Source organism: Meleagris gallopavo, chromosome Z (assembly GCF_905368555.1).
Source record: "Meleagris gallopavo chromosome Z, MGAL_WU_HG_1.1, whole genome shotgun sequence".
In the NCBI taxonomy this organism is placed as follows: Eukaryota; Metazoa; Chordata; class Aves; order Galliformes; family Phasianidae; genus Meleagris; species Meleagris gallopavo.
Genome location: NC_139435.1, coordinates 66,135,583 through 66,160,463, shown reverse-complemented (window position 1 = coordinate 66,160,463; position 24,881 = coordinate 66,135,583). Strand labels below are relative to the sequence as shown.

Here is a 24,881-nt window from a genome sequence, read left to right as displayed (position 1 = left end):
CACAGAATAGCATTTATTTCGCTAACACTGTTATCATATATAAGCACAATTGCACCTACTATATTTATCAGTGGCAGTCCTCTATCTGTGGTATCTGTCAGTTCAGCAAATTGTCTATGTTTTTTTTTAAGGTTTGTGAAACTGTCCCAGTGGGTGCTTGAGGGTGCTCTGCTCTGGCAGACAAAGTCAAAATACTCAGTGCCAAAAAGGGAGGTTTACAGCTTTCCACAGCTGCTTAGTAATGAGAGTACAGAGAAAATGGAAACCAACCCATTTGAGGGGAATGCGTAGCAGTGGAGTAAGTCTGCAAAACAGGAATTTCTAGTGAGATGCAGAAAGTTTTGTCTTTTATCCCTCAAACCACGAAGTGATTAGATATTGGAACAGATTGCCTGAAGAGATTGTACAATCTGTCTTCTGAAATGTTCGTAACTTGACAGGCTTGTGAAAAATTTGCCTTATTTGGCTTGGTTTTGACCTTGTGCTGAGGCTAGAAGACTTCCAGAAATGCCTATCAACTTAAATTATTCTATAACTGTGACATAATGGAAATTTGTACTCACAACTCGTAATTATCTCCCTGTATAACAAAGAATGCTTGCTTGGTATAAGCAACAGCAAACATTAACACAATGTGAACTAAAACAAGTCTTAGGAGCAGGAAAAGTTGTGACTTCATATTTATTTTTATTGTTTTTACTTATTAAGAGTTTCTACGGGACACTTCTCAAGTCAGCTGAAGAAACAGAAAAACTCCATGGGAGATTTACTCTAGTGGCACACAATTTAATATCTTTCATCAGAACCAAGTCCTGAAAGAAAAAGGAATAATTATCTCTTCTATTAAAACAACAGCATTATAGCACAATTTTCAAAGAAACCCCAAACCATTAAAATTACAACATTTGTCTACTGAAAAGGTTTTGTTCCATTGCACAAAAAAAAGTGTTGCAGTACCAAAATAGAACATTTTCTTCTCTGTATCTACTGTAACATGTCTTCAATTCTTACAAGATTCAACAGTGAAAAAAAAAAAAAGGAAAAGAAAAAACAGGAATCTTTCTGAATTTATCATATCACAAACTTGTGCTTTATTATCATGCATTAATTAAAATCAACTCCATTCTAAATTCCTAAAATACTCTTTTCATAAAGCAATGAAGCTACATTATGTGTTTATCTTGGCAGAATATCTACTCACATTAGTATCTGATAAAAAAAATTTTGTATAATGCACATTATGGTGTAATAAAACAAAATATGTGCCAAAATAAACAGTTTCTTTTCCTTCCTCTAACACATGCTATATTCATTTCAGCATACTAACTAGATGTTAAGTAGCTGCAATATTTTCTCCTTAAGACAGAGCGCTGTCATTAAAAGAGTACATTTTATCATGACATCAAACAAAGTACCCAAACTTTTAGGGCATATGAGATTATAAAGGTATTACAAGAACACTTAAGTAAGGATGAAGTTATCTCTCCTGCACATGTCATATGCAAATAACAAAATACATGTTTATCTTTATGGTGGAAAGCCTCTCATGCTGTTGTTTGAAATATGGATTTGTCATCTGGAGTGCAGTAAGTCTCACATTTGGAACAGACACTGCTTCTTTATTTCAGGACTGCGCAAGCCTGGGTGCTCAGTGGTTTCCACAGATTAAGCACAAGCAGGAAATTATCCGCAAAATATTTATACACAAAAGTTACAAAACCAGTAGTTTTCCAGTCTGTTCTCCTCATGATGACTTATTAGAAATTTTCATACATTTTTAACACCACTGACTCCGTGCATGCTCAGGGGAACCCCTCTGGGCAGGGGTCCTTCCGACCTATGGGCATTGGTTTCAGTATTGTAATAAAGACAGTTCAACTCAGGATTCATGGATCTTCGGTTTTCTTGCCAAGCTGGCCATCTCCCCAAAGCATACTACTGTCTCTGGGAAGTCCCTGTATAAGGACAGAAAGTACTTATTTCTCTGATGCGTAATAAAACTCAGCTTGTTTGGAATGAGCCTTCAGCAATACCAGAACTAACTGTTCCTTATTTGCATTTTTTTTTCTCCCTCTAGGTAGGATTTTCAGATCACCAAGTAAGTGCAGTAGTAAGTGTGAAAGCACAGTTGCATAATCAGTCAAATTTTTCGTGATACTTCGAAATAGTTTCTCTCAGTGTGGTGGTCAGATGTCATCAGCTGACAGGACGTGGTTCAGCACTCCCTGATTACAGGAGTGCCAGAAACAGTACCGTCAAAATAATGCTTTAAACAGACACAATGACAAAGCTAATCTACTTCCTGAAGTGATGCAAAGAGGTTTTCCTTTAAAACAGATCCGTAAGGGAGATTATTTCAAATGGTTAAAAAAACGCCCGAATAGGTAACTCAATAAATTATTTGACTACTGCAGCTCCCTCGACCTCATTAGTAATATTAAAGCCCATCAGCAACATACCAATCAACTTTTACAGCGTAACACCAGCCTCAATGAAACGCCCGGACCTAAAGAACACAGCCTAAGGCGAACACTGAAACTCCCAATTATACCCACCGCACCACCCTCAGGGGGCGGGGATCCGCCATTTTTGTGCTTTCCCGCCCAGACCTGGGAGGACCCCGCCGCGCCTTTCCGCCAGCAGGATCTCAGGGGTCCTTCTGCCTCTGGGGCTGCCCGCCACACTCGCCTGACTTTATGGAGCCTCCCGCCCAGCCAAACAGAATCTCTGCTTTCTCACTATGCTCTACTTTTATTTGGAAAGAATAAATGTGTGAATAGAATGTCTCTCTTCCCTTTACGGGGGAAGTAGGCCAGACAATCCGAGACCTCTAAATCAGGCAGAGGATTAGCAGCCATAGGCGGGCACGTCCTCCAATGTCCTTGGCTTTCTCTCGGCGCCAAAATTCAAACGTTTGTTACTGCCGCAGCACTGCTTACGGTGAGTGTGCGAGAGGGGCTCGGCGGCTGCCGGCGGATCAGCGAGGGCTCCCTTCGCTTGGTACCTGAGGGACTGCGGGGGGTTCGGTGGAGGCAAAGGGCAGTCGCGGAGCTGTGTTGGCCGAGATGCATGACAGTTTCTCCTTGGGCTGCAGTGCGGTAGGCGCAAATCTGCGGTGGCTGAGTGGGGAGACCCCGTCCTTTTGGCCCCCAAATTGTCCTGGAGTCACAGAATAACCCGAACTGGAAGGGGGATCATCGAGTCCAACTCCCGGCCCCCCACACGGGATAACAGCCGTAACGACCAGTGTCATGACAAAAGTGGGCTGTAGCCATAGCGATGAACAGTGTGTGAAGTCACGTTATTTAATAACGTACATAGGGTTCTTGGGATGCCTACTGGATCTGCGGACCTTCATGATTTTCTGTTTAAAAATGCATGCTGTTTTTGTTCTGCGTAGCTGTGCTAGGCATATAATGCAGCTTGTTTCTTTTGTATGTGTTTTTTTGTTTTTCCTTCAAGGCATGAAGAGTTAACAGTTCAATCCTTTCATTGTACTCTTTGGGGAAGCACCAACCTGGCCCCTTGACAGCTTAAAGAAGATGTACATCAAATCAATTGTACTTGAAGGATTTAAATCCTATGCTCAGAGGACAGAAATCCGTGATTTTGATCCATTATTCAATGCCATTACTGGCTTGAATGGTAGTGGCAAGTCCAACATCTTGGACTCAATCTGCTTCCTCCTGGGTATCTCCAATCTATCTCAGGTAAAGAGAGAAGGCGAATTTAAGAAACGTCTTCCTTACATCATCAACCTTTTATTTTAGTCTGATGAGAAATCTCTGGTGGAAGACCCAAAAAATGTTATTTCTGTCAAAAAATGGTTTTATTTTCTTGAATTCTTCAGTAAGTGAAACTGTGTTTCTATCGTTTTTGCTTGTTCTTATTAAGTTTAAATTAATTTAATAATCAGTACTCTGCGGTAATGCAAAGTATACCACTTAATTGAAAAATACCCACTTAACGGCAGCAGCCTGAAGCTGAAATTCTTTTGAAGCTGAAGGTTCCAATTTGTGTTCTTGTAACAAAATTCTGCACTTCTACATTGAGTCTTTGAAATTTCACCAAGGTGTTCTTCAGAGCGGGAAAAAAAAAAAAAAGAAAAAAAAAGAAAAAATCTGGTTTCTTGTAACGACTTATTATTTAAAAGATGTGCCTCATTTGCTACTTAAGAAAATAAAATAAAATTGCACGTGCTGAGACCAATTTGAACCTTTGCCTTCAGGTGATTTTCTCTCCCCTCTTCCCCCATTCTAACTCTAGGTTAATCCAACAGACCTCCAAGGAACACTTTTTAAGTGTGCTGCATTAGGAATGATAAATATTCTGTATGTGAAGATACTAGTGACTGAACTAATTATCTAACTTTTTATTTTTTTTAAACACCCACTCTGTATTTTTATCAGAAATATCGTGTGGAAACAAATGGCAAGTTCTAGCTCACTAAAACTTGAGCATTCTGCTATTGAAAGATGCACTAGTGTCTTGCAGCTCTGGTATCTCTCATTCCCCTGAATCTTCAGCATTGTAAATAAACCTCTACAGTATCCATTCTTTTTGGCAAAACAAAAGAACACAGTGGCAGTTTGATTTCTTTCAAAAGTTTATTGATCTGTTCCACACATTTAGGTGCGAGCTTCAAGCCTCCATGATTTAGTTTATAAAAATGGGCAAGCTGGAGTGAATAAGGCAACTGTGTCTATCACATTTGATAATTCTGACAAGAAACATAGTCCACTGGGATTTGAAAATAATGATGAGATCACCATCACCAGGCAGGTGAGCACTAAAATACATATTTATTTGCTCAGAAAACTACATTGATTTTTACTATACTCAACAGAGTGACTTTTCAACAGGAAAATAGAGTTTTAAAAATCTTTAAGTTTTTGCAACTGAGGCAATGATTCTTCAGTATTATTAACAAAAAGTGTAGAAGTGAAACCACTGTACTAGATTAAAAGTTGTAATTATTTGGGAAATAAGATGCAGAAATATTTAGATGCAGTATACCACTAATTTTTTCTACAGAGTTGCACAAAAGCATACTACCAGTAAAATGATGTTCCTAAATAAGTTCTAACTTTCTATCTTGTGACTTCTTCATTTCGGAGCTTCATGTTAAATTCTGTTTCCAAAACATGTAAATTTTATAAGAAAGCCTGCATAGTTTGGGAATTTCTTGTCAGTCTTGAACAAATCTTTACCCTCTGTAACTGATCTTATTTAAAGCCTCAGTTAGGACTGAAAAGATGTCTGAAATATCTGTAAGATCTATTGTTATGTTCTGTATGGTATGTGCACACAAAGCAGGAGTGTATATAATTTGCTCTGATTTTTTTTAATGTATTTAATTATTTATTTTGTCTTCTTGCATTATTTCAAGCCACTTTTAAATCATTTGAAGGTTCTTCTGTTTCTTTTCCTTGTCTAGGTTGTTGTTGGAGGTAGAAATAAGTATCTTATCAATGGTATGAATGCTTCCAACAATCGTGTTCAGGATCTCTTTTGTTCTGTTGGACTCAATGTCAATAACCCTCACTTCCTTATTATGCAGGTATTATGCATACCTTTCTAAAATTCAGAAAGCATACAAGTAGCACTAAATTTGTGGAATAACATTTTTTTCCTTATTAATTAAAAGCAACTTTCAAGTGAAAATCAAATATCTATTCAGTAGCTAAGATTTTTAGAGAAGCACAGCATAACCCCGACTGAATTTTCAGCCCTTACTTTCTTTCATCTCCTCATTTGTCTTACAGCAGGCTTTTTCTAAAACATATGCCAATTTTGTTTCCCTTTTGGTCTCCTTTATTATGTTTCCTTTATTATTATATTATGAAAAAGAGTATTTTTTCCTTATTTGCTGTATTCTTTGTTAGACAATATTTTGTATGAGTTAATATACTTGCTTTCTTAAATCCCAGTTACAAAAAGATGAGCTGACCAAATGAAAAGATCCTTGTAACCCTTAGTAGAGGGACTAAATCAACCCTTAATAGATTTGCATGGAATAGCAAAACAGTAGAATTTACTTGCTTCAAATGGAGTTGTCCTAATTATTATTATTTTTTTTAAAAAGGTCAGTTTTGCAGCCTTATTCCCTTCCTTCCCCTCTCCCTTTACAAATGAGCCAGATTACCAAGCAGCCAATCTATAATTAAGAAGTTATTTGAGCTCAGGGAGTCAGTAAGACTGCGAGAACAAAATAAACACAGTACCACTTTACTTGGATGTGAGCAAAAATGTGGAGAACGCATTTCAAGCTTGCTGCTTGAAGAAGGGACTTATTATTTGTTTGAAATGTTGAGAAGAAAGCAATTAATAAAACTAAACTATCTTTTACCAATAATAATAAAAAAAGCAGGTTAGCACTTGTAATATAGTGTATAAATAGAGCATGTGGGTTTTAATTTATTTTTTACTACAATAGCATGCTGTACAATCATAATTCTCCTTTTATCTTTCTCTAACCAGGGGCAAATTACGAAAGTTCTAAATATGAAGCCAGCAGAGGTGAGAAAACTGTGAATTTTTTTCTTTTTTTTTTTTTCTGGATAAGGAAGTGGTACAGAGAGATAATTTGTTAAACTTGCTTTGAGTTGAACCAACTTGATGTGATAAAAATCATTAACATTCTGTCAAATTATTTTATTTTAGATTCTAGCTATGATTGAAGAAGCAGCTGGTACCAGGATGTATGAATGCAAGAAAATAACTGCCCATAAAACCATAGAGAAGAAGGAAGCCAAACTGGATGAAATTCGAAGGGTTGGTACTATATGTGGGAATGGAATGTAGGCTTTATTTGCTGAAGATGCTGAATAACTGGCGCAGCGTGTTGTGTTTTGTTTTTTATTAGTAAACTATTTCATTTCTTTATGTGTTTCTGCATGTGTAGGTATTAATTGATTTAGGTATTTTAAAACATGAGTTTTAAAAATCTGAATACAAATGTTGTGGTTTGTGTTTCAGGTCATAACTGAAGAGATCAGTCCAACTATAGAGAAACTGAAAGAGGTATGGAATACTTAGAAAAGTGGTTAGAGGCCTTAAAGCACTGAAGAAATATTTTCAACTACCTTGAATTAGTATATGAAAAATAAGACATGGTATTTTCAGCCTTTTTAGAATCTTTTAGGTGATGAAAAGTTTATCATCTATCCAAATATAGATGATGTGGTTTGCAGGAATTATGAGAAATCTGGGAGAGGAATATAGGGAGAAAGAAGCAAATGAGAGAAGCAGAAAACGTAGAAGTTAAATACTTGTCTTAGTTCTTAAACTTGCCTCAAGTGGAGTTTCTGTTACACAATCAACTGCACTAGTATAGCTTTATCTAAGATTTTCTTTAGTAGGTTTGCAGTGTACAATACTGAATATTATAATCTATATATTATATGAATATTATATCCTATAACAGTACTACTTCAATTTTTTTCCACCCTATTTTAATTCATATTTTCTTTTAATCTGTATCTTTTCAGGCACGTGCATCATATCTAGAGTACCAGAAAATAACACGAGAAGTAGAGAATTTAAGACGCATCCATGTGGCTTTTCAGTATGTCCGTGCTGAAGAGACAAAGAATCTCTCTGCTAATGCTTTAAAAGAAGCACAGACAAATAAGAAGAAGATTTTGGAATCAATGGCTAAGAATGAGGAGAAGGTAAAGGAACTTGCTCAACAAATAGAAGAAACAGAGAAGAAAAACAATAAGGTAAGTGAGAACACAGATACGCTCACCTGAAGATGTTAATAGAAGGAAGTATATGAGAAGAAAATTATTTTTGTATATGATATGCACTTAAATTTTACTTTTCCAATGATGGATATTTTAGATTATACACTGCTTACTCATTCTTAGCCATTTCCTAAATGGGGTCTCTATAGTGTCTGAAATACTATATTTTCAATTGCTGTAAATCGTTAAATATCCCAAGGTGAGAGAAACTGCAAGGATCAGAGTCCTATTCAGTAAATTCCCAAATAATCTCGATAATTTTGTCAGGCACTGAAGTGAGACTGAGTAATTGAAGATGATAAAATATTTCCACTCTGTGTATTCAGTGGAAAACTTTATCTGATTTTTTTTTTTTTTTTTTTTCATTTTTTGTCTGTGTTTCAGACAAAGCCCACTTGAAGTGGGAAATACAAAAATCACTAGTGACCTCAGTTACAGAGGTAGAAAAACTGGTTGGCTATGTACGAAGTACCTCACAGCATCTTTTCGTGCACAAGCACAACTCCTACACTTCCTCTAACAGGGACAATGTCTCTCAGTAACTACAATTGGGCTCTAGCAGTGGCTTCAAATTGGTTTGAATTTCTGTGGGAAGAGATGTTCTAGCACATTTGTTTTAGAGTCTTAGAGTCTAACCATGCAATCAGACATGCATCTCCTCTAGATAGCTACAAACAGAAGATGAAAACTTAAATATTGGATAACGGTATACATTGAATTTCCATTGTTTCTGATTGTAGGAATTTGGTGCTAAGTTACATTCGCTGGAAGCTGCTTTATCAGAACTCCAAAGAATTGATACTAAAGTTCGCAGTGATCTTGATCACAGGAAGCAAAGCTTAAACAGTGAAGAGAAAAAGCATAAAGAATTGATTAAAATCATGCAGGAGGTAAACCCTTTGTTTATGATTTTCTTTCTAAGCACTGATGTAATTCAGAGTGAGTGGGGACAGCAGATTTTTATTACGTCCTCAAAGTTGATTGGAAAAAATGGCAACAGGAGGACAGAAACAAATGATAAGGATGTTACTTGATTTGCATGGCACAGGTAGTAGACTCCCACTAAAAACAAATATGATGTATTTATGAAGAAAGTCCAGCTCTACTGTTGACAACTTTGTTTTAATTTTGGGAGGAGATCCCATCTGCGTTCAGAAAACCTGCTAATCTCAAACGAAAAAAACATCTGCTTCATATTCTTGACATTTAATTAATTTCTCTTAAAATACAAACACTAAATACTTTATAGAGATCTGTTTTTCCTTGTTATGCAGTTATCATTTCTTCGTCTATGTCATTTTTCTCTGTAGATGTTGTTTTGAGTGTCCTCACTGAGCAAGTGCACACCTGAAATACATAAAAACAGATTGTGAAATCAAAAAAGCTGACAAGTTTTTCAAAACTTGGTTGGTGAAAATAATAATAGCTGTACATCATCTGATTTACTAACAAAATTTAAAGTTAATAGGACTTATTGTTTTGGTGTCTTGTTATTGTCTTTTGATAAAGGAATTTAAAGCATTCACATCAAAGGAGAAGGAACTAAAAAAGATAAAAGAAGAACTAAATAGTTTACAGGAGGAAAGTAAAAAAGATACAGAAGCTTTAGCCACAGCACAACAGCATTTTAATGCTGTATCTGCTGGCCTGTCTAGCAATGACAGTGGTCAAGGAACTTCTCTTGCTGACCAGATGATGACCTGCAAAAATGAGATTAGCAAAGCAACAACAGAGGCTAAACAGGTAAGAGTCGGAGCTCTCCTGATGCACTATTGGAAAAATTTGTAAAATATCTATGCAAAGTATTTTTGCATAGGCATTAAGGTAAGTCTTTTTTATTAAGCAGGCTCTTTAAAATAAGGAAGTCCTTGGGCCAATAAAAGGAAATGTTACAACATTGCCTTGAGGAAGTACAGAAATCAGTATGAGCCATAATACAGGTGACCGACAGTGTAGATTAAGAAGCTTAGAAAAGAAAATTAAAGTATTTCTGTATTTAATCTAGAATAATCAAATGTGTCTGAATAGAGAGTTTGGGAGGAATTTCTCTTATGGGAAAAGTAACAAAGGTGGTTCTGTCCCACAATATTTTAGTTTGTTTCTTTCTTTGATACTATGTATGTGATAATACAGTTTATTGTATCCAAGTACGTTCAGTACGTACATCTCTAAGATGCTGAAGAGCACTGGTCCCAAGATGGACTGATTGCTGAGGGCTAGGTTAGTTGGAAGGGACCTTCAAAGACCATCAAGTCCAACCTGCTCTTGGGGTTAACCATAAGTTAAAGCACAGTACTGAGCATTATAAAGCATTCTCCAAGTGCCCCTTGGCTACTGACTGGCTGGAGGAACTAAGCACCTCTCTAGAAAGTCTGTTCCAGTGTGTTCACTCATAGTAAATAAATGCTTCCAATGTCCTGTCTGAACCTCCCCTAGTGCAGCCTTGTATCATTCCTACATATCCTGTCCGTGGATGCCATGGAAAGAGACTCACTTCCCTCTCCACTTCACTTCCTCAGGGAGTTGTGGAAAGCAATGAAATAGCTTCTGAGCTTTCTCCTTCCCAGACCAGATTTCCCAAGCCTTCACTCACATACCTTCCAGCAATTTTATCAGCTTTGTTGCCCTGCTATGGACAGTTTCAAGTACTGTAACATCCTTCTTGTATGATGCAGCCCAGAACCACGCACAGTGCCTCACGGTGAGGCTGCATTACATCTAGTGAGAGAACCATGTTTTTGACTGGCTGTGGTTAAAGCATCCCACGGTGCAGTTTGCCCTCCTGGCTGCCAGGCAGATCATTGGCTGATGCTGAGCCCACTGTCTCTTTTTTCAGAGCTGCTTCCAGTTTGTGCCTGTGTTCAGCATTGCTTCATTCCAGCACCCAACATTTTCCTTAGAATGTGTGCTGTTGCTGGTTGTCCAGTGTATGTAGATTTCCCTGCAAGGCCATTTGTCCCAGTCTGCAGCTCCTCTAGTTCAGCATCACCAGCAGACTTGCTGAGACGCCTTCTGCTCTGCATGCTGATCATCGATAAAAATGCTGAACAGCACTTGCATCTTATCATTGAGCACTTTGTCCAGAAGAATACTGTGAGGAACAGTATCAAAGGCCTCACTGAAATCCAGAGAGATTACATCCACTGCCTTTCCTTTGCCCACCAAGCAGGCGATCTTATCACAGAACAAGACAGTGATAGAATATCCCAAGTGGATGGGAGCCACAAGTACTGTTGCATCCAGCTCCCTGGCTCCATGCTTTTTCTTGGTGAGCCCATGTTGACTATACATCTAGGAGGGCATCTTTCCTAGTTGGCTCACTCAGAACTTGCAAGGGGAAGTTATCTTCATCCTGCTTCCAAGCTTGCTTGTTGTGCTAGCATGATATTCCTGGATTGTGTGGGAATTTAAAGTCTCCTGTGAGGGGGTGACTGATCCTGAAGTTTCAACCAATTCTCTATAGATTAGCTGGACTAAGAGTGATCTACAGTAGACAGCTACCATGACATCTGCTTTATTGCCTGCTGCCTTAATCCTCACCTGAAAGTTCTCTGCTGTGTCATCTCTGACAGCAATGGCTGTACGGTCTAATCACTCCCATATGTAAAGCACATCATCTCCACCTTGCTGGTCCTGAACAGTCAATGGCCCTTCGTTTCAACACTCCAGTATTGGGACTCATCCCATCAAATTTCACAGATACCTATGATATCATGGATCTGGGCAAAGGTCACATATTTCCCCCTGTTTATTCCACATGCTGCCTGCATTGGTATATAGGCATTTCTTCTGTGTTCCAGAACCCACAGTGCTACTTGGAGCAGCATAGGTGTTTCCATTGGCCTTGCCACCCTCAGGTAGTGCTGCACCATCCCTTGGTGTGCCTCAGTGTTCCTAATGCAGTTTCCCTCCCTGATGTATCTTAGTTTGAAGCTCTCTCGATCAGTCACACCAGGTTAGGAGCCAAATATTTCCTCTATTGAGATAGGTGCGTCTCATCAGCACGCACAGACCAAGAGTGCAGGCACCCAGAAAAACCCCCCTCTGACACATTTTATGCTTTTGTCACCCACGTCTTTAGTTTTTAAGGGCCAAGGCTGCTGGTTTGCCATTCTTGAAAACAGAGGGAATTTTTACAAATTAAGGGAGAACCTGGTTAGTGCATATGTTCTAAATCTGTATTCAAAGATTCTCCCTTAAATACCTTCTGGCTCATGCTTTCTTATTCCTTACAGGCCCAAATGAAGTTGAAATATGCTCAGCAGGAGCTAAAAACAAAACAAGCTGAAGTTAAAAAGATGGATGGAAACTACAAGGAAGACCAGGAGGCATTTGAAGCTATCAGAAAAACAAAAGAAAAACTACAAGATCAAATGGAAAAGTTGAAATATGAAGGTTTTTGTATAGACTTTTGGTGCATAATTTTTTGGGGATGTGGAAAGGAATATAGAAGGAACAGAAAAAACAAGTATATTGTTTTCAGGCATGAATAAATTTATCTGGTGAAAGTTGCAGAAGAAGTACTTTAAAATGATTCAGTTTTAAATATTGTGAGCCAACACTTATAAAGCTCAAACTTAAACTTGAAACTTGAAAGAATGTTTCTTCCTGTTCTTCCCAGTTTAAAACTTCTTAAAGATTGTTTCCTGTTGCAGGTAATAACTGTTGCAGAAGATGCACAAAAGTGTAAATTGACAATCCTGAATTCACTTCAACCCATATTTAGGGAGTAACATTTTACTTTTTGCTCTGTGTATTTGATTTTGTTAAAGTGTTAATTTGTCTAAAATTGAAATTTTAAAATAATTTTAGAAGCTTTTCAAATAGCTGCTCCCCATGCATGTGCATAAACAGAGCACAATACTGTTTTTTAAATTACTACGTTTCTATACTCTGTATGTTTTTATGCTGTTTGTGTTCGAGTCCAGAAGCTGAACAAGAAGCCCATCTAGCAAAAAAGAAGGAATTGAGTTCTGAAATCAGTCATCTGACAGAATTGTGTGAAAGTATAACAGCACAGCATCCTCATCTACGGTTTGAATACAAGTAAGATCTCAGTGTCATCTTGAAATACATTTTAAAGTGCTGTTTGGTGCATTTTATGCATGAATTATGAGACTATAAAATTATTCCATCTATTCCTTGGCCATTGTTTTTCTTATACTGTCAGTGAATAATGATGGTCTTATCTGAGGCAAGTGAATGTGGGTTAGTGAAGTCAAGAAATACTAGCTGAATTAGTGGGCAGTCATTCTTAAAATACAACCTTATCAATGTAACGTGAATTTAGAAGTTTTGTAACATGGTGCTGCAAGCTGTAAGTCAACTTCAGTAGCTGAAACAATAGTAATCCAACAGTCTAACCTGCAAAAATGTTATTAATTTTCAGTCCTGTCTGAGGTCTGCGAGAAAACTTGCTCTGTGGAAGTCAATGTTGTGTCCATCTCCACCAAATACGTGTATCCTCAGATTTATTATGCAAAATCAACCTGAGCATATTCATGTAGCTGTGCTAGTAATAGGAAACAGACTGTAATCAACTGAGAACTGTGTGAACAAATCATACAAAAGTCAGGAAGGACACTCTTCTATTAGCTTTGTAACTGACTTTTTCCTGGAAAGTCTCTTGCCGTGAAGTAGTTAAACTAATAATTTCCTGTTTATTTTGTCCAATAGAATTAGAATTTCTTCTACCATTTTAAACAGTAGTGATTTCTAAGATAGTCTTTAAAGATGTCAGGAAAAGAACCAAACATGTAGTTATCATAACTGATTTTGTTTTTCTAAGAAATCCAGAAAAAAATTGGAATCCGAACTATGTGAAAGGCCTTGTTGTAACTCTTATCACCGTGAAAGACATAACCACATCAAAAGCCCTAGAAGCAGTAGCTGGGGGAAAACTCTATAACATTGTTGTGGACACAGAGGTAAGTGTGTCACTAAGCAAGCATGTGCTTAGTGACTTGATGCCTAAGAGGTGATTTGGTCCCGGGTACCTACTTAAATTAAGTCAGAAGTCATACGTAGATACTGTTGATGAAATGATGCTATTGAGATGCCATATTGTCTTAATATTGAATATACTCTAAAAAGTAGCTTTTCTCATTCTAGGCTACTGGCAAAAAGATTTTAGAAAAGGGTCAACTAAAGCATCGGTACACCATCATTCCACTAAGCAAAATTTCAGCCAAGTGTATTGGAGATGAGATTATCTCACTGGCCAAAAATCTGGTATGTAAATAAATACTATATTTTTACTGTATGCCTTTTTTTTTTTTTTTTTTTTTTTTAGCATAATGTCACAGCCATACTATTTCTGTAGGGTATGAGAATTTCTTAATTTTTTTCCTCTCTCTATCCCTGAGCTATCCAATATGCAGATGGATTTTAATTGCCTTTCTTTTAACTGAAATTATGTTTTAAAATGCAATGATGACTTTAAAAATTATTATTGAGATAAGATTCTTGTAACTTAAGGCATACTAATTGCATTTCACTTTATTTCCAGGTTGGTCATCATGAAGTAAATATAGCCATTTCTCTTATTGATTATAACTGTAAACTACAGAAGGCAATGGAATATGTCTTTGGGACAGCACTGGTCTGTAGCAATATGGATAATGCTAAGAAAGTGTCCTTTGACAGAAGGATAATGAGGAGAACTGTTACACTTCAAGGAGACATATTTGACCCCCAGGGAACCCTTACTGGAGGCAATTACTGTTTTTTATTCATATAATAATTGTGTTCTGGTTGATTTGTTTACTGCTTTGCATATTTTTAAAAACGGAAAGAGACATTTTTGTTTAAACTTGTGCTTGAGATAACATCATCTTTGAGAAAAGGTTTGGTGGTTGTACACTGAAGTAAGACTACAATTAGACTAGGAAAAAAACAACAAAATATTAGCATAATATAGTTCATATATTAGATACTTAAACCTTATTTGGCTATTGAATACTCTTGAAGAGGTTGGAAAGAATGCTTTAAATTCTAGCATTTTTTGGAGTATTTCATAATTAATTTGAGGTAAATTAATACATGATGTCATGTGAAGTTGGTTGATTTCACAAAATCTCTCCATTGAGAATGATTGCTTAGCTGTTTCTGCAATGAAAACAAATCATGAACTAAAACTGCATCGTAGCCAACATTTACAATTCACCATTTGCCAGAGTTGAATATAATTCCAATTAGATTGAATGTAATTCCAATTCCAACTTTGCTCTTTTTTTTTCTCTGAACAGGTGCAAGCTCAAATATTACACCTATTTTATCTAAACTTAAAACAATGAGAGAAGCTGAAGACAAAATCAAAATAAAGAAGTCTCAGCTTGAAGAAGTAGAGAAAGAGCTAGCAAACTTAAAGAATGTGGCTGAAAAGTAAGGTTTGCATTGTAAAAATCTCTTGTTATTTCTTTTATGTCACTATTAGCAGTTAGACAGATCAATACAATGGGAAAGATGTTACAACAAAGGTAACAAAGGCAATGACAGGAGGACCTGCATGGTAACCTAGGACCTAGATGTTCAGGCATGTGAGAGACATGGGAAGCCAGACTGGTAGTGAGGACTAAGGCAAAGCACTCATTGAGTACCTCAGCTTTCTCCGTGTATCTTGTTGCCAATTCTCCCTTATCATTTATTAAAAGGGGTACGCTCTCTTTGGCCTATCTCTTCTGATCAGTGTATATGTAGAATCTCTTCATGATATTTTTCACGTCCCTTGCCAGGTTTAATTTCCTCCGGATCCCATCTCTATATGTCCAGATGACATTTCTGTATTCTTCTCAGGCCACACATCCCTGCTTTCCTTTTTTTCCCTCAGTTTGACCAGCAAGCCTTTCCTCAGCCATGCTGCTTTCCTTCCTCTTCAGCTTGATCAGTTATGCTTGCAAATGGAGAGCTCTTGTTCTCTAAGAAAGTAAACCTTAAAGAGCTGCCCACTCTGATCTGTTCCTATGTCCCTAAGAACAGTTCCTCGGGTGATCTCATCCCATACTTCCTTAAACTGCTGGAAGTTAATTCTCCTGAACTTGAGTTCCAACTCTACTCTTTGCTAGATCCATACTCCTCAAGATCACAGACTTGTCTAGCAATGGTCAGCATAGCCCAGACTGGCTTTGATCTTAATCTCTCTAATGAGCTCCTCTGTGCTGATGAACCAGGTTGAGTAACTTCACCTCTGGTTGGTCTATCCAATGCCTGAAGCAGGAAGTTATTCTCAATGGATTTGAGGAATCTCCTGGGTTGTTTGCAGTCCACTGTATTTCTTTCCCAGCAGATATCTGGATGGTTAAGATCCCCATCAAAATAAGAGCCTGGGAGCACACCACTTGTGACTGAAGCAGGAAGGCTTCATTGACAGGCTCCCCTTGATCAGAGGGCTGTAATAGACCCTGACCACCAGCTGTACCTTACTGGTCTGCTCTGTAATTTTAACCCACAAGCTCTCAATCTGGTCATGGATGTTTCTTAGGCAGCTAACAGTCTATCCACTTCTTAATGTGGAGGGCAACTTTTGTCCTACCTGTCTCTCCTAAAAAGCTTGTAGCCTTCAGTTGCAATATTCCAGTTGTCGCACTATCTTTCTCTGACAGCAATTAGGTCATAGTTTTCTAACTGCACTGTGACTTCCATCTCTTCCTGTTTATTTCCCTTGTTTTGTAACACCCATCAAGAATTTCAGTTCGTGGTAGTTCTTATTATTCTCCCAAGGAAATATAAAGATCCTAAAGGAGAATGAATATTCAAGTTGATACTGCTGTAAGAATTTAAGTTAAATAATCTTAAAAGTATGTTTGAATTTTCAGCTATTTCTTCTTACTGGTTGTGCTTTTAAAAATAGAACTTTAAAGATATATTTAGTTCTAAAAAAAATCCTATGAGAAGGTAGTGTTGGGGAGTATGGTATCTGGCAGCTGGAATTATTTTTCAGATTGTTTTAAGTCATAACAGCTTTCTAAAAATATAATCAAAAGGAAGAAATGGGTTTTGCTTGTTAATGCTTAATGATTTTCTTATTTTACTGTCTGGAAAAACATGAGCTTCGATTTGTTTCCAAGCTTTGTGTTGCATTTGTTTGTTTTTAGTATATATTCTCAGGGCTTCATAACAATGAGTTAAATGCATAAGCTACTTTTCTACAGACTTCACAATTACTTTTAAGCATATTTCAATTTATATATTTACTTACCTCTGTTTTTGTAAAGCTCTATTAGTCTCCTATAAAATGTAAGCTTATTTGTTTTATAGTTGGTCATTGTTGTCTCTTATAGTTATCACTTTGGAATGGGAATATAAGCATTTCTGTATCTGCTTATTTCAACTTGAAATTGAAATGCTGGGTACCCTTCATTATATCAGTATATATCATTACTGCCTTCAAAGGTACCAGCAGCTGAAGCAGCAGTGGGAGATGAAGTCTGAAGAGGCAGAGCTACTGCAAACTAAGATTCATCAAAGTGCTTATCACAAACAACAGGAAGACCTGCTTGCTCTGAAGAAAACTATTGGTGAGACAAATGTGTTTTTTATCTTGCAGTTAAAAGCTAATTGCAGAGAAAGATATTTGACAGTTGAGAAGCAAACAGCCAAGAGAAAAAATAGCTTTGAAAATATTTGCTTTATATTTTGGAGTATGTCCTAGAATCACAGCTGGCAAACACCGGTATGGGGCTCAGATAAGGTTTTTTGTGCCCTTTTTAAGATTTTGTCCTTGTTAAGGATTCCACATACGTACTTCAGAGTAAAAGGAAAAATGGCTTTGTAGCAACATTATAAAATGCATTTAGTCCTGTATTTGTGTGATTTTTATTATTATTTTTTTCAACCAACTGTTTCAGGAGACAATGTAGGCTAGCGGTATAAATAATCTGAATGATAAAACAGTAGAAATAAGTACTATTTATGTCACTAGGGAAAAGTGTAAAAGAAATCAAATGCAGTGGTAAGGAAAACAGCGAAAGAAAAGAATGGACTGAAATAATAATGTATATTGTATATGAAGGATGAAGTTTGTCTGACTAGATAGCTGTTCCATGGTTTACTTCTTGTTCCAAAGAAGTACTACTTGTTCATCTATTTGCCCTTTTTTAATGTTAATTTTAATGATTGGTTTTCTGTTTGGTGCCCTGCAAATAACTGGTAACAGTATCTCAGCAATTACTGAAATAGCTGACTTCAGTAACTGGCAAAAAACAGCCAGCTGTTTTCTGGTTTTTTTTTGTAGTAGAGTCTGATTTTTATTCCAGAGAGAGGCCAGGATTTAAGCTTAAGGATAAGAGCACTGTTCAATCTTAGTACTGTACTTTTGATGCAGTGGAGTGTGAAGAGACATTAAAGAAAGCTGAAGAGAGCCAAAAGAAAGCTGAAGAAGATTATAAAGCATTAGAGAATAAAATGAAAAATGCAGAAGGAGAACGTGAAAAGGAAATAAAAAATGCCCAGCAGAAACTAGATAGCGCCAAGAAGAAAGCAGATGATTCAAACAGAAAAATGAAAGAAAAGCAGCAGGTAAATCTCAGCTCTATTTCTATTTTCTCAATGCTACAAGTGTTTCCAGAAGTCAGTTTTATTCTCCTGAAGTTTCAATCCCGTCAACTTCACAACTTAAATATTTCTTTGTAGTTACTGACATGTAGAAATTTGTGACACTTTTGTGGTTTTGCTCCATTCAACAGAAGAGCAAGTGTTGTATTATCTTCTACAATATTTACTCTATCAAATTAAATGTCAATTCTTTCCACTGAGCTATAACCTTAATAAATCTTAAAACATCTTTCTAGGAAGTTGAAGCATTAGTTCTGGAACTTGAACAGCTGAAACAAGAACAAGCCTCGTATAAGCAACAGATTGAGGCGGCACAACAAGCAATCGTGTCCTTCAAGGAGCAAATTGATGCTTTGGCAACTGAAGCATTTCAGACAAGGGTAAAAGGGAATAATATACTATCAGTTTTGATGTTACTGAGGATCCCTTAAAGCTTAAATTGCATTGTGTATTTTTTTTTTGCTATTTGGATTTTCTTGGCAGCGCTAAATTGTTTAGCCTTAGCCTTAGCAGGAGTTGGTTGTTTTTTTTTTTTTTGCTTTATTTTTGTGTTATGTGTTAATTTTTTCTGCTACTCCCAACTCCGTAACATCTGCTTTTGTAAGAAGTTACTAGCTGTCTGATTTTCTTAACAGGAATCTCTAAAGAACGCAGAGAATGAACTGATGAAGCAGAAGGGATTAATGGCAGAGCAAACTAAAGATATTAAAACCAAATCTGCAGAGATAGAGAAATACAGAGAGCAAAATAATGAATTGCAACTTAACATGAATGCACTAGAACATGACATCAGCAAGTATCAACAAGAGACTGCTGATGCTTCTTCCACGGTATTTCATAATTGTGTTTTTCTTTGCATCTTGTGGCCAAGTGATTATTTCCTTCACTTTGTGCAAAGGAAATGGCCTTTTTTTATTTTTATTTTTTAAATAATAAGCACTGTTTTATTTGCAACTCTTTATGTGAAAGAGGAGGAGTGGAAGCTATGAATTGTAACATATCATTATGGATTCATAGAAAATATGTCAAAGAAGGTGATCAATGGAAAAAAAAAAAAAACACAAAAAATATTCTGATGTTATGGATAATCTGGGTAACCAATTAGAGAATCTAATCCAGATACTCAGCAACAATGGCTTAGTCCAGATACAGAAAAATATGTTCCAAGTAACACGGAAGAGCATACAAGAAACTTCTCCCAAAATCTTGATCCCCCTGTAGTCTTGGATATAGCATGAAGCATGATGGAGGGATCCGCCTGCGTTATACTGGAATGAAATAACTGATGCTTTAGAGTGATTTTAGGACAGTAGCAGGTTAGGTTTTGTTGTTCTATTTTAATTCAGAATTTTAAAAATAAACTAAAACATCAGCATGTCTTCTTGTGAACAGTTGGACAAACTGCTGAAAGAGTATAAGTGGATAGCTTCAGAAAAAGAGCATTTTGGCCAGCCAGACACAAGTTATGATTTTGAAGCCAGCAATCCTAAAGAAGCAGGTCAGAAGCTGCAGAAACTGCTGACAAAAAAGGAGAAGCTGGAGAAGTCCTTGAACATGAGAGCTATGAATTTGCTTTCTGAGGCAGAGGAGAAGGTAAGCATTCCAAATTTTAACCTTTAGAAATTGAGCAGCTTTGGGTATATTGTATTTGTGATGTGACTTAATATATATTTTCATATATTCTGTTCCTAAATACACCAAAAATGAAATATAATCTTCTTGATATAGCTGCTTTTTGTTAGATCATATTAGTTTTATATTTTGAACTTCTTATTGTGTGCTAGTAAACTAAATTATATGTAACAAAGCTACAGATAATTTCATCACTTCCTACCACAGCCCTTGCTAAGCTGGCAGCAGTAGCACTGGGCAGGCTTTGTATCTGTTAGCATATCTGACTAAGTATCACATACTTTGCCAAAGGCTGCAGATCAAGAAAAAGAAGCAAAATAGCTTGAAGTTGTTCCGGGGTTGCCTTAGATTCGTGTGTATCCTGAGGATGTTCCAGTTTTGTCTTAGGACTGATTCACTGACCTAATGTTTCAAATACTGGTCTTAATTAGAATTGTCCTGTTCTTCCTGTGTGCCTTCATAAGAATCCTTTCCTGCACAGAAAGATAAATAGAGCATGATTAACTTTTAATCAAAATGCAACTTCTGGAGTAGTGCTGATTTTCACCTTTGCCAAAGGCTGAAAATTCTAATGCTTTAATTTGCAAACAACAAGATTTAAATCCAGCATATTGCTGAACAAATGCTTTGGATTTCAATCTTGTGACTAATTTTGCTGTTTCTTAATTACAATCCCACTGTTTTGTGCTTTGTTCGCTGAAATCACTTTTCATCTTACATAAGTATAACGACTTAATGAAGAAAAGGAGAATTGTGGAGAATGACAAAATAAAAATTCTTGCAACTATTGAAGAGCTTGACCGAAAGAAAAATAAAGCTTTACACATTGCTTGGGAAAAGGTATGTCACTTGAAATCTAATTTTAACACTTCAGCGTGTATTTTTTTTCTTGAGGATCAGATTCACTTTAGTTCACTGTTTGCATATTTGTATGAAAAAAACTTGTTTCTTTCTAGAATTTATCTCCTATGCCTTCTTATATATTTAAAGTATGGAGCAGAAACTTCCATTTCTTCCACTGAAGCTTACTTTTGATGGTAGGGCATGAATTCTCTGAGAACTGTGGAGACAGACTCAAATTTGCAGAACTACATTTTTCTTTTAGTGCCCACAAAAATAAAAGCTAAGCTACTGGCATGCAGATGCTGTTGCCTGGTCTCGTGTTGAATGGGGAGATTGGTGGCCCTGCATGTGGCAGGGGAGTTGGAGATTCATGATCCTTGAGGTCCCTTCCAACCCTGGCCATTCTGTGATTCTGTGATTGCCTCTTATATAGACTATATTGCACAGAATCACAGAATGGTTTGGGTCAGAATGGACCTTAAAGATCATCTAATTTCACACCATCCTGCTGTGGGTAGGGACACCCCTAGATCAGGTTGCTCAAAATCCCACCCAACCTGGCCTTGAGCACTTCCAGAGAGGAAGCATTCACAGCTTCTCTAGGCCACCTGTTCCAGTGCCTCACCAGCCTTGCTGTAAAGAACCTAACCTAATTTAAATCTCCCCTCTTTCAGTTAAAAATAAGAACTACAAAATCTATCACTCTTACTACTTTGCCCCCTGATAAAGATTCCCCTTCTACCTTTCTTGTAGGCTTCCCTGAGGTAATGAAAGGAATCACAGTTTTGTCCAACTAACTTTGTCTAAACTGTCCTATGTACTTTCCTAGACTTGCTTTGTTTTCAGTATAGCTGAAATAACTACTCACTCTATGTTCTAAGCTTTAAGACATGAGAATTTGTTGAATGAAGTTAATGAAGAAGCCTAGAGCATTGTGTTGCCCATCACTAAGTTTTTATAACTGTGCTTCTGACTCAAATCACGCTCATAGACCTTTCCTGGTGCCACTTCTAGGTGAACAAAGACTTTGGTTCCATCTTCTCGATGCTTCTACCAGGAGCCAAAGCCATGTTAGTTCCATCTAAAAAGCAAAATATCCTGGATGGTCTGGAGTTCAGGGTTGGCTTAGGAAACATCTGGAAGGAAAACTTAACAGAACTTAGTGGAGGTCAAAGGTTGGTAAACTGTGGATGTTTTTTTTGATTGTTGTCTTTTTGCCATTGCAGTTGTGGATGTAGTTGGTATGTCTAACCAATTATAACTTTATGTATAACCAGTTATACTTTAGAGCTTTTTCCACAGTCAAGTCGTAGACAGTCTTCTTCCATAGAAGATCTGGCTTCATATCTAAAAAACGATCAATTCACTTTCCCTGAAAGAGGAACCTGACATCAAAGTAGGCAGTGCTTAGCATATAGTAACAAAATTTTGTAACGCAGAGAAGTGACAAAAACGTATGATGGAAAAACTGCAGTTGCTAGGTAGTACTGAGGTACTGCTGACACAGAGTGCTCCAGCCTTTGAGTTGCAGTCAGTGGGGGAAAGTAGTAGAATACTATTGTAGGGAAGCGACGGAGCCAAATAGAGCCCGCACTTGCAGCTACACCTGGGAGAAGTGGCAAATGACTGTCATGGGTGACTCCCAACCTGATGTAATCCCGTTTACTATATAACATTTTGAAACAGATTCAAGAACTCTTAGATCCTTTGTATGATGCAGCCCAGAAATGCACACAGTGCCTTGAAGTCAGGCCACAGTACCGCTGCATCTAGTGAGAGAGCCAGTTCTGTGACTGGCTGTCACCCTACAATGCAGTTTGCCCTTGTGGCTGTCAGGCAGGATCACTGGCTGATGCTGAGCCAGTGATCACCAGCAGACTTGTTGAGATGCCTTCTGCCCCTACATCCAGATCGCTGACAAAAGTGCTGAACAGCAATTGCCTTCAAACTGAGCCATGGGGAATCTTGGCCCATGGACTTAAGAACACTGAGCTGATATAATCCCTCCTTTACAACTTCAGTCACCACAAATGGAATGTAACTGTTCCCTGAGTCATGGTCCTCCAGTTCAGAGGACAAGACAGCCCAAGATCCTTTGTTAATATTAAAAAAATGAGGCAGAAAACAAACAATAAAAAAAATCAAATGCCTCTGCCTTTTCATCTTTTCTTGGGTGACCTACTTCATCCAGTATCAGACCAATGCTTTCCTTAGAGCAACTCTTGCTGTAGAAGAGCAAAAAATGTCCTTCAGAAGAGAGATTAATTATAACCCAGCCAACTTGATCTGCCAGTTAAATAATTAATTAACAATACTGTTTCTAGCAAAAGGCTTCACATTTCTTAGTGAAAAGTTGTGGCAGCAGCTGTTCTTGTTTCTCTCTCCCCAAAACTCACAGCCTGAATCTGCTTCTCAGAGAACATTTTAAAACTACCAGATGATTGCTGTAATAAGTGGAAGTCTCTCAAACAAGAGCATAAAATATAACTTCCTTATTCCTTGTATTAGATCACTGGTGGCCTTGTCCTTGATCTTAGCCATCCTTCTCTTCAAACCTGCTCCAATTTACATCTTGGATGAAGTGGATGCTGCTCTTGACCTTTCTCATACCCAGAATATTGGACAGATGCTTGATGCTCATTTCAAACAATCCCAGGTACTCTCTTGAAACTACTGTGACTTATTTATTCAGCTTTGTTGAACTGTTTTATTTCTGAGTCATTTCAGCTGGATTTGGCTTATGGCTTGGCATATGAAACTTCTAAGTATTGCCTCTTCATATAAGCAGTTGCTGCACTGGCTAAAAAAAAACAGGTACTGATGAGGAGGATGGTCTGTGTACAGCCAATTAGAGACATAGCCCACGTACTGGGGTTTGTTTGTTTATTTTTGTTTTCTTGATAGAGTTCTTCAGTTGAAAATGAAAAATGTTGTAAAATAGTATGGATGCTTGTGGAAAGGATCTTGGGGTTACTGTGGCCTATCCACCCACAGAACTGAAGGAACATATTCTTCTGAATGAAAAGTAGTATGTTTACTTGCTGGTAAATGTGACCTTTCCAAATTATGGTAGAGAAGAGAGGAACACCTGTTGCTCATGGTACTGTAAAGCAATTTGAATTGCAGCATTAGTGCATGAATAATCCTGCATTCTTAGAAAAATTCATGGCAACATTTTCCCAATGGTCAATGGTCAAGAAAGGTCATATTTTATTGTGGTGCTACAGCAGGACAGGATGTGCCAGCCATCCTGGATTGAGTAGACCAAGCATGTAATTTATAAACATAAAAAATGATGGTGTGTATTAACCCAGCATGTTCTATGAGGCTTTCAGTGGAAAAAAAAAAATATATGTGTGTGTGTGTGTGTGTGTATATATATATACACACATATATTTATAAGAAGTATTAGTAAGATAACACCTAAGTGAATTAAAAGTAATCCTCTTTTTTGAAGTGTTTCCTATTTTTTTTTAATCTTTATTTGGACAGTAACATTTATTTCACATTTTCTGTTTCATTGTAGTTCCTTGTGGTGTCCTTGAAGGATGGAATGTTTAACAATGCCAATGTCCTCTACAGAACCAAGTTTGTTGATGGTATAAGCACAATTTCAAGACACTGTCAGTTAAAAAAAAAAGCAGCCACTGAATGAAACTAGTAATAACAAAGTTGAGTAACAAACAACACAGTAATGGTGACTCAAGCATTCTGTGCTCCTTGGTAGTAGGAAGCCTGAGAATCACCTTTTTAAAAAAAAATCATTATTTTTATCTTGATTCTATTGAATAAGTCATAGTTTTTAGCTTTTTAAATAACTCCCATTCATGGCAGCTTACTGGAGTCTTTCTGTCAGAAAGGTGTGATGAATGAAGCTTGCAGCATATATAGTTTTCAGGAAACCTACTGCAAACTAAGATACTGCATTCAGCTTTTGCTGTAAATTAAAGTGATGTATGAATATGTAAGTTAGTGTAAGCTTTAAGCTGCTTAACCTAATTATTTGTGAGAAGTACGGTGGGCAACTTTTTTAACTGCCAATTTTTAGTTGCTTGCTAATGGATTTAATAAATTTTAAACAGAAAACTTTTCCTTTCTTTTCTTCCT

The 24,881-nt window shown here is 37.1% G+C and overlaps 1 protein-coding gene across 1 annotated transcript; it reads left to right on the top strand.

The window, feature by feature from the left end:
- Positions 1-2,788: 2,788 nt before the first annotated feature.
- On the top strand, positions 2,789-24,860 carry SMC2 (structural maintenance of chromosomes 2). Its single transcript, XM_085214258.1, is given in 26 exon segments — positions 2,789-2,940; positions 3,463-3,710; positions 4,633-4,782; positions 5,438-5,560; positions 6,481-6,519; positions 6,664-6,774; positions 6,979-7,023; positions 7,491-7,724; positions 8,489-8,638; positions 9,258-9,491; positions 11,984-12,143; positions 12,677-12,794; positions 13,537-13,675; positions 13,860-13,979; positions 14,257-14,461; positions 14,996-15,131; positions 17,139-17,263; positions 18,070-18,263; positions 18,536-18,679; positions 18,935-19,129; positions 19,692-19,892; positions 20,655-20,771; positions 21,789-21,949; positions 23,283-23,430; positions 24,301-24,405; positions 24,407-24,860. Coding segments are annotated over 25 exon segments (3,570 nt in total). The 5' UTR covers positions 2,789-2,940; positions 3,463-3,542; the 3' UTR covers positions 24,455-24,860.
- Positions 24,861-24,881: the final 21 nt, after the last annotated feature.